The sequence below is a fragment of the Ylistrum balloti genome, unplaced genomic scaffold, assembly GCF_031769215.1.
Source record: "Ylistrum balloti isolate Yb309-2 unplaced genomic scaffold, AGI_CSIRO_Ybal_v1 Utg370432, whole genome shotgun sequence".
In the NCBI taxonomy this organism is placed as follows: domain Eukaryota; kingdom Metazoa; phylum Mollusca; class Bivalvia; order Pectinida; family Pectinidae; genus Ylistrum; species Ylistrum balloti.
This window is the reverse complement of record NW_026782290.1, coordinates 188598-201055: the sequence shown is the minus strand read 5'-3', so window position 1 is coordinate 201055 and position 12458 is coordinate 188598. Positions and strand designations below refer to the sequence as shown.

The 12458-nt window shown below is 34.9% G+C and overlaps 1 protein-coding gene across 1 annotated transcript; it reads right to left on the bottom strand.

Moving 5' to 3' along the window:
- Positions 1-656: 656 nt before the first annotated feature.
- On the bottom strand, positions 657-7298 carry LOC132554696 (uncharacterized). The gene is made up of 8 exons (XM_060219007.1): positions 7218-7298; positions 5793-6024; positions 4755-4904; positions 4218-4565; positions 3449-3715; positions 2161-2286; positions 1804-1954; positions 657-867 (listed from the first exon to the last, which is right to left on the bottom strand). Exons 1-8 carry the CDS (start codon positions 7296-7298, stop codon positions 657-659), a joined length of 1566 nt encoding a protein of 521 aa, XP_060074990.1.
- Between the last annotated feature and the right edge of the window lie 5160 nt (positions 7299-12458).

The following is a 12458-nucleotide window of genomic DNA, read 5'->3' as shown; positions in this document are numbered from 1 at the left end:
CTTATTCTATTAGTTTTCCTGTGCAATTCGCAGAATTAAAGTTGTTGGTGATTAACTCCAAACATTTCAGTATCCACCATATACTATCACGAATGCAAGTCAAATCGCCCCCAAGACAAGTCGCCCCAATCCTAAATAAGGCAAGTCGCCTCCTCGTAAGACAAGTCGCCCCCTCGTAAGACAAGTCGCCCCCATATTTCAAGACAACTCGCCACCCAAAAATATAATGAGGTGTTATGCGTCAGTGACCAGTGACAGTGTATAAGTTATCAGTGACTATAAGTGACTATAAACCAGACATTATATGAAGAGCAGAAACAGTGTAGTGTGTTTGCATGTGCATATGTTTTATTGTTTATAATATTGTGTTTCTATTTAATTAGAATAAAGCGAGTCCATGTATATTAAATCATTCTAAATGTATTACTATTATTGTAGATTTGTTTAGCCTATGGATGTTCTTAAAATAAAGGTGCATGTAAATGTGTGTATATATGATGATTGAATATCTGATTTATGATTGATGTTATTTATATGATATAATGATAACGTGCATGTAAAGGTGTGTGTAAATGTGTATGTATGTGGTATATGTGTACATAATTCTTATAATTGGAATAAATAAAATAGCATCAAACAACAAAATGATTATATTTTTATTCATTATTTTTCTTCTGATAAAGGGGGCGACTTGTCTTGATGTAGGGGGCGAGCTGTCTTGACAGGGGGCGACCTGTCTTGAGATAATAGGGGGCGACTTGACTTGATACCACTATCACAGCCTGAAATGACGTCCGGTGTCGCTTTTTCAGCATGTGATCAAAATACGCACCAGTTGTATGAACGGCGACATCAGCATTGTCAGGGCTGTAACGATACCCATAGTTTGTGTCAGATGATAAACTGAAGTTTGTATATTTAGCACTTAAATGTTACCACACAGTGTCTGAATGTTCGCTGTCTTAAGAATATTTACAAGCGTGGTTAATTGTATTGAACTTTTTTATCCCGTTCGTGTTTGGTCGTCATATCTTCCGAGACGCGAATTATACACAATTCTTAGTGTATTAATTAATATAAAATTTACAGGAAGACAGACAACTACGTTTGTATGTGTTTTCTTGATCTCGTGTCCTTGTAATAGTCATCTGACAGGAACATTGATTATATTGATGAAGGGGCAAGCTCATGTGGATATTTCGACGTCACCCAATATCATTTTTACAGAGTTTCATTTTATGACAAGATAATCTTGACAAAATAGAAATTTTAAAAAATAGTACAAGTAAAGAATATTCTGTAAAATCGCTCATGCGATCAATGAAACTTATACCTTAAATCTTAAATGCTGTTTTGACCTTATGTCATAGATGGGTGGCAGAAATTCCTGTACAGATTTGATCACAATACGCCCAGAAACACAATGCCTTCATGAAGGTCGAAAAATGGAGACCATTCTTAAATAAGTAATTTATCATCACGATCAGTCAAACACGCAAACCCGCTACATTAACTGTCAACACAAGAAAGGTGTTAAAACTAGCGTAAGCACTGTTGAAATTTTATTCACATTTAAAAACAGATCTTGAGGAAGGTACATACAGAGTTGATACAGGTAGTTACGTGTGATGTCAGTTACTTGCCTTTAGTTTATTAAATTTTTTCTCTAGGAATTTCACCAAAATAGCTATTTTAATGCGATTCATACAAGTTAACGGGAGATGTTATTTTGTGTTTTAACACTAACGATGTACTAAGAAGTATGTTCAATATTTGTTTAACATTTATTTCTTAAGCAATTACATTTCTTCTGTTTCAGTGATGTGGCGATCAAAAGCCTTGACCAGACGAAGACACACAAACACAAGACCGGAAGTTAAAACTAGAGAACTTCCGGCTAAGTAAAACGCTGGTTTATACTGGTCAGTTTCATGGTAACTCGCTTCCACCGCATCTACAATAGAGCCAACTGAAAATTAGTAGTATGTAAACGCTTATTTCTATCTCAGTGGAACCATGATACTTAAGAAATCAAGGTATCCTCAATAAATGTTCGATCCTGAAAAAGTAATGATTATTCTGCAATTCGTCGCAATCGCCACAATTGCATCTGCATTAGTGTTTAGAGTGTCCTAATTCCTATACAGAATTGATACGTACACTGACATGGAGAAGACAACAGAATACCAACGCCAGCTCCAAAGTCTAGAAGTCCTTCAACAATTCGAACATTCTTCTTCCCGAAAACGGACGGAATGATGTTTTGAAGAAGTGTAGTGAACGCCGCTTAAAAGACGAAAAAAAAAAAGTTTATAATTCTAACGCAACAATTCTGAAATAACGACAAGGTAGTGAATAAAGAAAATCTGCCTTTAAAATATATTATAAAGGGCTAGTCACAGGAGAAAAATGCTGTATGAAACAGTTTAGTTCATTACTAGCTTTCACACGAGGCTACATTCGTCGAAGAGCTTTTTAATACATGTCACATAGACCTTGCTAAGTCCTTCCCTCTCCCAGTTCCCATTGTACATATGTTTATGATGTCATGTCTGAAGATTAACATTAACAAAATTTATATATTAATCATGTATATAAATGTATCTAATATAACTGGAAATCAAGACGGGTCTCTTCTACATCAGTCACTTAACCAGATCTTACTAGCAATGAAGCTAACAACGATAGCTCTCCAGCAAAGCTTTGTGATAACCGTGATATATCGACTGCTCTATTCTGAATTTGCCTTTTCTAGATAGCAACAACCTGATTTCCCAACCTTTGGAATTTTTTATGCCGCAGTTGATTCGATATTCATGAGATTGTTCACAATATCATCATTTTTGTGCAAGGCGTCGACAGTTGACGAATGAACACACGATACATGGTTTTTGAAATGAAGTTTGATGAAAATTATGGGGAAGTTTTATTGTCTAATAACGATCTATTTATATTTGTTTACATGATGATAATTTTGGCGTTTTTAATGCTTTTTAGGATGCTTGATGATTCCATGCTTAACCTGATTCTTATCTTCTCATTTGGGAGCGTGACATTACATAGTTGAATTGACCAAGATTTCTATGACAGGAGTCGTCGATAAACAAATGACGTATAACTTTCCGGAACATCTGGTCTTATTTCTTTTGTTTATTATTTTGTCCTAGCTTCATCATATTTGAGCTTGAATAAAGGTTCTGTTGACACTGCATGCTTTTATTTGTTTTTTTTTGTTTTTTTTTTTTTTTTTTGTTTTTGTTTTTTTTTCATAATCTCGAAATGAAATTATTTTACAGTGTATTTTTTGCGTCATGGTAATTAGAGAAAAAAAACAAAGAACCAAAATCGAAGTAAGCAATGATTATTGCGTTTGATCTGCATCTTGAAGTAGAATTTTCATGTAAAAGTTCTACTAATTGAAGACAAGGCTATTGTCAAACAAACTTACCTTTTGAGATACCCAGAGTGCCAGCATACATTGAGATATGGAATAGATTCGTCGACCAGGTTGCAGCAATTGTCCAGACACCAGCGATAAAGTCAATTGGTCCCATGAAACGCAAGGTTGGCAAGATCTGTTTCTTTATACAACAAAACATAAACATTGGCCCGAAGATCTGACCTCCATAGTAGAAAAAGCCACCCAGGTAGGGAGCTGCCGAGCTGTCGCTCGTATCGAAAAAAGTAAAGATCTCTTTTGATAAAATGAACTGACCTGGAAAAAGACAAGAAAATACGTAATTATATGTGCAAATAAGACGATGTAGCTATTCAGGTTCAGGTAAGAAGACATCAAATTTATCAATGGAAAGAGTAAAAAGTGACCAATCGAAAATTTAAAAAAAAGATACACAAAGAAGAGCACATTTTAATACAAATTTCAAATTAGATACAAGGGAACTAAAAAATTAATTAAACAGCATAACACGGATGATTTTGGTCTTTCTAGGACTTGTCAGAGATATCAATGAGCTTAAATGTTGAAACCTAGAAGACGAGTAAGGAAACTCAAAAGTGATCGAAAGAAGTGACGAAATCAGGAGGGGCAAGTGCACAAGGCCATACTTCAAGAAATATCGTACTTTTTATATATCTGGCAATTTCTGAATAACGTCAAGTACATGTGTAAATTATGAACCGTGCCACTATTCGAAATTACGGCAAAAGTAGAGGTGACATTTGGTAGCTGTCATATTACATTACAAAAGATTAATTACCAAACCGGTCACATAGTAGAATGGCCATCATTATATACAAGGGCTTTTGGCGAAATACACTCCAATCAAACGGAGAAAAGTATTTTTTGATCCATTTTTCATTTGAAGGTTGTAATTTGGTAGAAGCAAGCAAAGCGAATGCCATGACCAATAGTTGCCATCGATAAAGTCTTCTCCAGTTTAAATCAATGTCATCTGTTGCCCAACTGGTTGCAAGTATTCCATAGTGAAGAACAGACGCACACGCTCCACCAATGTTAACAAAGGCAATAGCAATAAAGCGGCAGTTTTGTATGTTCTCCAGAACTGGAACTACCGCTGCTAGTTTCACGCAAGAAGCACCAACTCCTGAAATTAAAGTTGATCCTTGAGAAAGATTGATCAGGCGATGACACAAAAATCTACTATACTGGAATACATTGATGTTTATTTTGTAAAAGGGAATTGACCGATAATTGTGTAACGGGTGTCGTGAATCAAGCAAACGAGGCGTACATTTAGGAAACAAATGGAGGTATTCCAACCTGAAGCACAAACCTGCGATGCCACCGACGAGAACTCCAATCAGGCCTATAGTGGCTTTGTCTAACCAGGATGCCACCAGCAGACCTGACATCATCATTAGGCATCCACTAACCGCCACCACCCGGTAGCCAACCTTCAGCGAGACCAGGGCCGCAAATATTGCTGGAACATTGCATGTTTTCATAACAGTAGGGTCATATTGACGTAACTATACGCGAGTGATTAACGTTCATTATAGCAGGACTAGACATACATACATTGCTGTAACATTATAAAGTTTGAGGTAAATTCAAATATGATCCTTTTTACATGTTTGCATTTTATCATTAATTATATAAGTACTGATTTCGACATAACTTATGCAATGGAGAGTATATGTTGTGTATGTTGAGTCAGTATTCTTTCCCAAGCTATCAGTAATATGTTGATAAAGAGTCACACCTGATGCAGTTTACCGAAGTAAAAACAGTTGGAAGCGGTAAAGAGGTATTGCATTTAATGAAGCCATGCATCATTAAATATCTTATGTACTTCAATGTTTAACTTTTCCTTCTAAATAATGTATATCTGCTTGTTTTCGTAGGAATGTCATTTTCGCGATTTTCGCGGTCGAGCTTGAACGAGAATTCAAAAGTTCAGTTAACATTTCCAGCATATATAAAGAGCTTTTCAATACAAATAATCAATCACATTAAGATGTAGTTAGTAAAGATGTTACTAGAAATCAAGAAATGAAAGATGTATATGTTACACGCTGAACTACCTCACTAATTGTGAGCTATTTGTTTTAGCAGAGTTTCAAATATGTCGAAGATTGCAACTTCTTTTGATCCACACATGGTGCTTATAAGCAGCACATGATAGTTTCAAATTTTGGTCAATATATAAATTGTTACATCAAAAGTGCTTGTCTTTAGACCTTTCAACAATGACGAATCGCTTGGTTGAATGACACCCTACGAGAACATTCAGAATCGCAAGACAACAGTATCATGCAACAAAGTAATATCTTGTCTGGTATATTATCGTTTGTACAAAAAAACTAATTACTTGTGAGAGAGCTGACCCCGCTATACACCCGTCGAACCTCGCGGTCACCAGTCTCGCCCCAACCACTTGTGTATCCGAAAGCTTCATCGTCCGCTGTGACCCAATGGTTGACCAGGGAGAAGCTACTGTTTATTACTGTACATAATAGGACCGTCACGATGGCTCTGTGTGAACAACAATACGATGTGCTTCCGCTTCCGGACTCATCTTCCTCGGTACTTTCATCTTGTTGCTGTTTTTCATAAATAGAAAGATTCAGGTCAGATTGGTAATGAAAAATGTACCTACAGACGGTCTTATGCGACCAGGTAGTTGTGAGCTGCGATAATGTAACGGTTTAAATATTTTACAAAAAAATACCAATTGCTAAGATACAGTAAATACCAAATTAATTTAACTATACGCCATCCACTCGATCTTCGTTATATGACTTGTCAGTGATGAAAGAGATGGAAGAATGTAAAAGAACAAGATCCCAAATGTTGCAATCGACATATGTATCGACAGGTTTCGAAATATATGTTTGAATTTATATTATTTAACGTTTTATCAACAGCTACGGTCATTTAAGTATGACCGCCATTGTATGTACGTTAGGTCCTTTTCTGATTTGAACCTAGTTGGCTACAAGGTTTATCATCAATAGTAGATATACATCTTTATTGCCATTGAGATTCTGGTGAAGCTTAAACGCTTCTTTGTGAGTTTTATTCGGTCAATCGATCCGTCTGGTCCCTACATCACTAGGAGATTGCATGTTCATATAAAGACGATGATATGGTCACTTAAGGGCGTTTCAAATCATCAACACATTTAAAATATTATAAAACTTAACAAGATAGCATAACATCACAGTCTATCTTACTGCACTGAAAGCATGCGTGTCTGTTCTCTTAGTAGACTCACATCCAGACAAACGGCAATAGTGGTTTTTATAGCCGAAGCTTTTCTGTCGAGTAAAATTGACTGAAAAAAAAATGTAAAAAAAAAATATGAACATGGAAAGGTCTTTATCGATATAAGACAATACGAACAAAGGGAGTAATATTAGTGTTCCTGAAATGCAACTGTCTTCTGGTTTATCGACGACAAGTTCATGTATGTTATATTGAAATTAGGCACCAGGAATGATGTAACACTCAGTGTTTCCCAAAAACAGCATTACAACGGTCATTAAACGTCTCAATAACTGCAAACTTTTCTGTCAGCTGTAAGCATTCATCGCGAAAATAATGATATTGAATAGCAGTCACGTAAATCAATAACAAAATTAAATAGGTTAAACGTTACTATTCAGAAATGGAAAAGTTCACTTTAAGGAAACTGAAATCAAAGAGTTTGTACAAGCAATGGTATCAGTGCAGAACGTTAATGCATTTGACTAGACTATAAATAGATGGAGAACCCAATACAAGACGCTGGTACCTTAATCATTATCAGGTCATCGGAGTAATTGGATGTAGAGAGGCTTCGTCTATGGTGAGTTCTTTGCGTAATCTCCTTCATGCGTTTATGAGTCAGAAGGGCCCACGCCCAATAGAAACAAGACGACAGTTCTTAGGGAACTTCACGATAAATACCACACAAAATTATAGTCTATGCCTACCAGTACAATCGACGATTCTTCCGTAAACTGTTTATCCATGTGCTGACAGAGCTAACTAACGTTGGATTTTAGATTCAAATTCGTCTAAAGTTGTCTACATCTCACACCTGTGAGTTTATCGTATTGCACAGGTCCAGATTTAGTGACTATGATAACGACACTTAAACTTGTGTCATATATCTAATCGAAATTTCTCTTAATCTTATGTAAATGTAACTTGGTTCACGTGAAATTTAAATGATAAATATTATACAAATTACTTTCTTAATGTTACGACATACATTTTTGTTCGTCAGGATTTTTTTAGCCGATATTTAATAATTCAACGTGTACCTGTCGTTTGTTTGCATGTGTTATCAATTATATCTGTTATCAAACGTCAGGCCCATGATTAAATAGATATAAACATTGTGTTGATTTAAAACGGCATTCGATTGCCGGTAATCATGGCGAAAGATAAAACCAATCAGCATTAGCTTAACGTTCCGAGACATTCGACATGTATCAAATATGTTTGTGCGTGAGGTAAGGAGAGGTATGGGCTAAAACATTCAGGCAGCCGTATTCACTTCAATTGTTCACTGGACTGTGTACGTTGGTTTTATATGTCTTAACAACCTAAACTTTGAAACAACCCGGCACAAAAACGAATACTAACGAGCATCAAACAGGTCTATTAACGAGCATCAAGCACACCTAACTTCATTTCACATGATATGATTATGACGACTGTAAAACTGCACCTCTCGAAACTCTTGTGTTGTGAGTTTGTCTATCAGTTGATAAGCTCTTCAATATACTCAGCTCAGTATGAAAACAAAACGTCAGCCAATAAAGGGACACAGTTAGTTCCTATAGGTATGCCAATAGTCTGTTAGAAGATCGTACCACCGTACGCTTCAATGTTGTCCACAATCATGTTACTGCATCATGATACACCTTTCATTGAAAAGCTCCCATAACAAGAGAACACATGCGTCCTATCAGTTTAGGATTGGGTAAAGTGGTGAACAAAGTCCTAAATTTCAGAAGAGGGTGTTCAAGTTTAGTCAAAGGCTCTACGCAGTTCTTTAAAACCCACATACCACTAATTCCTCTTCTTGAAGAAACATTATAACTATAAGACTGTATCCAAGATTTGATAGTACAAAGAATGGTAGACAGATGTTTTGGTTCAGTTGAGCAACTGAGGAGCCAGAAATAAAACACTGCTATGGATGCTCTCAAGTTTAGGAATCCAATGAAATAAGTAAGTTCCATATCCTTATCTGCATGGTTGTAATACTGACACATGATTAGCTAGTATTTCTTTCTGGGAAACAACGGATGATGTATAGATAGTGTCTCCTCCGTCACCGAGCAAGCCTGGTTCTTTTCTGTATGCAGAAAACGTATTTTCGTCTATAAAAAGGATAAAGTTAATATACGCCTTGTCTGCAGGCACAATTACATGTTCATACCCATCATGTACATATTGAAGAGTTGAGGTTAAAGGGATACATGACTTGTGTTTTCAATTTATATTTTAAGCTAATATTCTCTGAAAATGATAGACCGACTGGATTTAATCCACTCTGAAAGTGATTCCAATCCGGCATGTTTTCTTTTCACTCACTCTCTGACATAGTTTTCTAAGGAATCCATGAAAATTTTGAAATTCACATTCCAATTAATGTAAGGGTTTTCACGATATTTTTTACCCTTCATGAAAAACTAAGATGGACTATAGTAATAAGTAGCAATACATCTGCCATGGATATTTTTCATAAAGGAAGGAGCTAACGGAATACTGGACATTTTAAAATAAAATATGGACAAAGGTCTCAAATTATCTAAACATGAACTATTGTCATGGTATAAAGATTCATGTACTTCTACTTCTCACATTTCGCTAATGATCATCAATGTTTTCAAAAAGAAATTTGAATGCCAGTAAAGATATCTGTTCCTTTCAATCTATTTAGGCTAATGTATGGAAACCTTCTTACAGCGTGTGTTCAGTCTTCATGTATACAACCCTGTCAAAAGGTAAGTTAATAACTAAGGTGTGTTAAGGAAATCAAGTATATACATCTACTATCCGTTTTTATTAAGAGCACAATGCGAACCAGACAAGAATTAAATGGTGAAAGGAAGAGGACATCAAAACGCTTCAGATCTTCGGGTGTCTCAAGATGTTGTCAAGATAATGGAATTGTCTTCAAACAACGGAAACCTTTCCAGATGTCGTGCTAGATTGTTTATGAGCTACAACACATTGCTGAAACAGATTTCTGCTGGTACAGGCTACACAGGACTGTTACAACTGTACGAAATATGACATATATCATCCAGGGGCAGGTAGTTCTTCAAAAGGATTTTAAAAAATTGGACACAATTTTGCATTGTAGGTATATAAATTAAATTAAAATCTAAACAAATAGATATATGTGACATCTCTTTTCAGCTGAAGTGACATCAAATTTAGCTGGGGGGGGGGGGGGGGGGGGGGGGGGGGGGGGGGGGGGGGGGGCACTCAGTGGTCGCTATGTACAGGTAATTGCTAAAGAAGATTTTATCAATTGTATGACAGAATTGCCAGGTGTTTTCTTCCTTCTATCAATGTGTTGATTATCATTTCACAGAAGGAAGTTTTATTTAAATGAATATCTCATTGTAGTTATATGTAACAATATTGAAAATAAGCATCATATATTTTGTATTTCCATAAGCCATCTGGTTGGATAAGATCATTTAAACAGACGAATGCGTCAACTACCTATAATATGAATATAGTGTTTACAATCAATCATTTTTTGTGACAGTGGATTAAAAATAAGAAATACAAAAAATATGTTTAAATATTTTTAATCTTCATATTGAGAGATACAGAATCTCATCACTGAAGCAAAATAAGTAAAAAAAAAAAATATTGAAACAGAAACAGTTGTAGAAAATGCGTATATGTTGATATAACATAGCAATGCCAATATACAGAAGTTATCAATGAATCTTTAAAAACATATGTACGATATGACCTGGACATTTTCATCTTGAAGTTACATAACCAGTGATGGTTGCTCGACTTTTCTGATGGACATTTTTAAAGTCATAACAATATGGAAACACATATATCTGCTGGAAATATGCATCAAGTTTCTCTGTATCTAAGACTGTAAACTCTTTCTGTTTGTAATTCTGTTGTATCTTATTGATGAAAATGTCACTTAATTAGTACAAAAATATTAAATATGACTGCTTTAAAGCAAGTATCTATTACTATCTGGTAAATATATATATATCTTTTTGTTAAAGTCTATTCCTATGCAATATCTTTTTAGTACCAAATAATAAAAATAAATATTTTTGAAAATCTAGAATCAAATAATACAAGGATCAGAAGTGTGTTCTACTAAAAGTCTAATATGCTTAAAGAGACAGATACAAATTCGGAACGACTTATCAGAAAATAAAGCAGAAAAATGCGTTCTTTAATAAATGACGTTTTTATAAATTACTTTCATTGTTGTTAAACAGTTTAACATTTCAATTTAAATATACATGTAATATTCAGTTTCATTTTCAAGCTAAAGATCTTACACACACAAGTTTGATTAAAGATAATAATAACTTTACTTCATTCATTTTAAAAAATTGGATTGCCAGATCATCAATGAAATAAACATGACATTACTAGTATCCTAACTATCAAGGAAGAAATACTGTTCATCTGACATGTTTTTATATTATGAGCAAACTGTAAAACCTAGATCTGTAGAAGAGCCAAGTGTCAGTCATGTGATGAGATCTCGTATGGCACTCCACAAAAACAGAAAAAAAAAATAAAGATTATGAACACATGTATGATAGATGACAGAAAAGTAAAGCACCAACTGGTAATCAAAATAACAATATAACATTTCTGTGCTGCTATATTGTAAATAACAGAAGTCAACAAAATGCTAACTGGGGAAGGGAATAGAGATTAAATTGTATTTCACATGAAACTGTAAATAATATCAACTTGAAACAACTTTTATGTAATATTTAGGTTTTGTAAACCTTCATGCAACATAACAAAATGGAAGATTTTCGTGTCAACATGAAGGTGAGAAAATGATGAATACCTGATACTGATATTATACATAATCTGTCTGTATTTATGAGAACCTAAAGCAGATGTTTTCTTCCATCTTTCACTCTAGAAGTATTAATATCTATCTGATTAGGATAGCATACTTCAGAATAAAGTAACGTGGATCTTTCTGCTCATCTTCCATGAACTATATGAAATCCTTCGACAGACTATCTAGAAATTCTTCAGTAATTATTTATTGCACTGCAGAGGAATATTAACACAAACATTTCCAGACCAGACCATAACTCCACAGCAGACAAAAACATTGGGGGAAAGAAAATGTGTCCCACAACACAACAAATTTCAGATAGTTTTAAAAACAGAAATATTGATACACAGCATTTAATTACGAACTAACCCTGTCAACAAAAATTTCTCACAACAGCACAGGCAAGACTCAAGTCACATACAATGCTTGTACAGGATTAGTCCAATACAGGAAATATGGAAGACAAGTTTGATTTTGATTTTCCAATTGTAGTTTGCATTGTTAACATTTCAGGTTCTTTCACTTCCTAAAAGTAAATTTGAAATAAAAAAGGTCCATCTATTTTCTTTGTTAATATTTGAAGTAATCAACAACACTGGCAAAACTTATAACATTCTCTAAGAGCTACAACAAGGAGACTTGTGTCCCTTACAGTGTTTATTGGCTGGGTTTATTGACTGTGTTTATTGACCTACCATTAGACATGGTCACTTGAGGCAGAGTCTCCTTGAAGTAACTGGTGGTTACTTCACTGAACAACATACAGAAGTCCAGTTACATACAATCCACTGCAATGGGGGCAAAGTATTTGCCCAAAGACATGTCCATCTCAGGACATGTCTGTTTCCATTTCCAACAGTATACCCAGGATTGTGATGAGTAAACTGATCACAATAATCATTCAAATAGATAATGACAACTTTTGCATTAAGGCGGATAATCTACAGATCCATC

What these genes read in the sequence shown, in the direction of transcription:
- LOC132554696 (XM_060219007.1), bottom strand. Translation starts at nt 7,298, where the DNA reads ATGAAGGAGATTACGCAAAGAACTCACCATAGACGAAGCCTCTCTACA. An exon ending in ATGACCTGATAATGATTAAG is followed by an intron (nt 6,025 to 7,217) that starts GTACCAGCGTCT and finishes TATGAAAAACAG; the next exon opens with CAACAAGATGAAAGTACCGA. An exon ending in ATCACTGAAACAGAAGAAAT is followed by an intron (nt 868 to 1,803) that starts GTAATTGCTTAA and finishes GTATCGTTACAG; the next exon opens with CCCTGACAATGCTGATGTCG.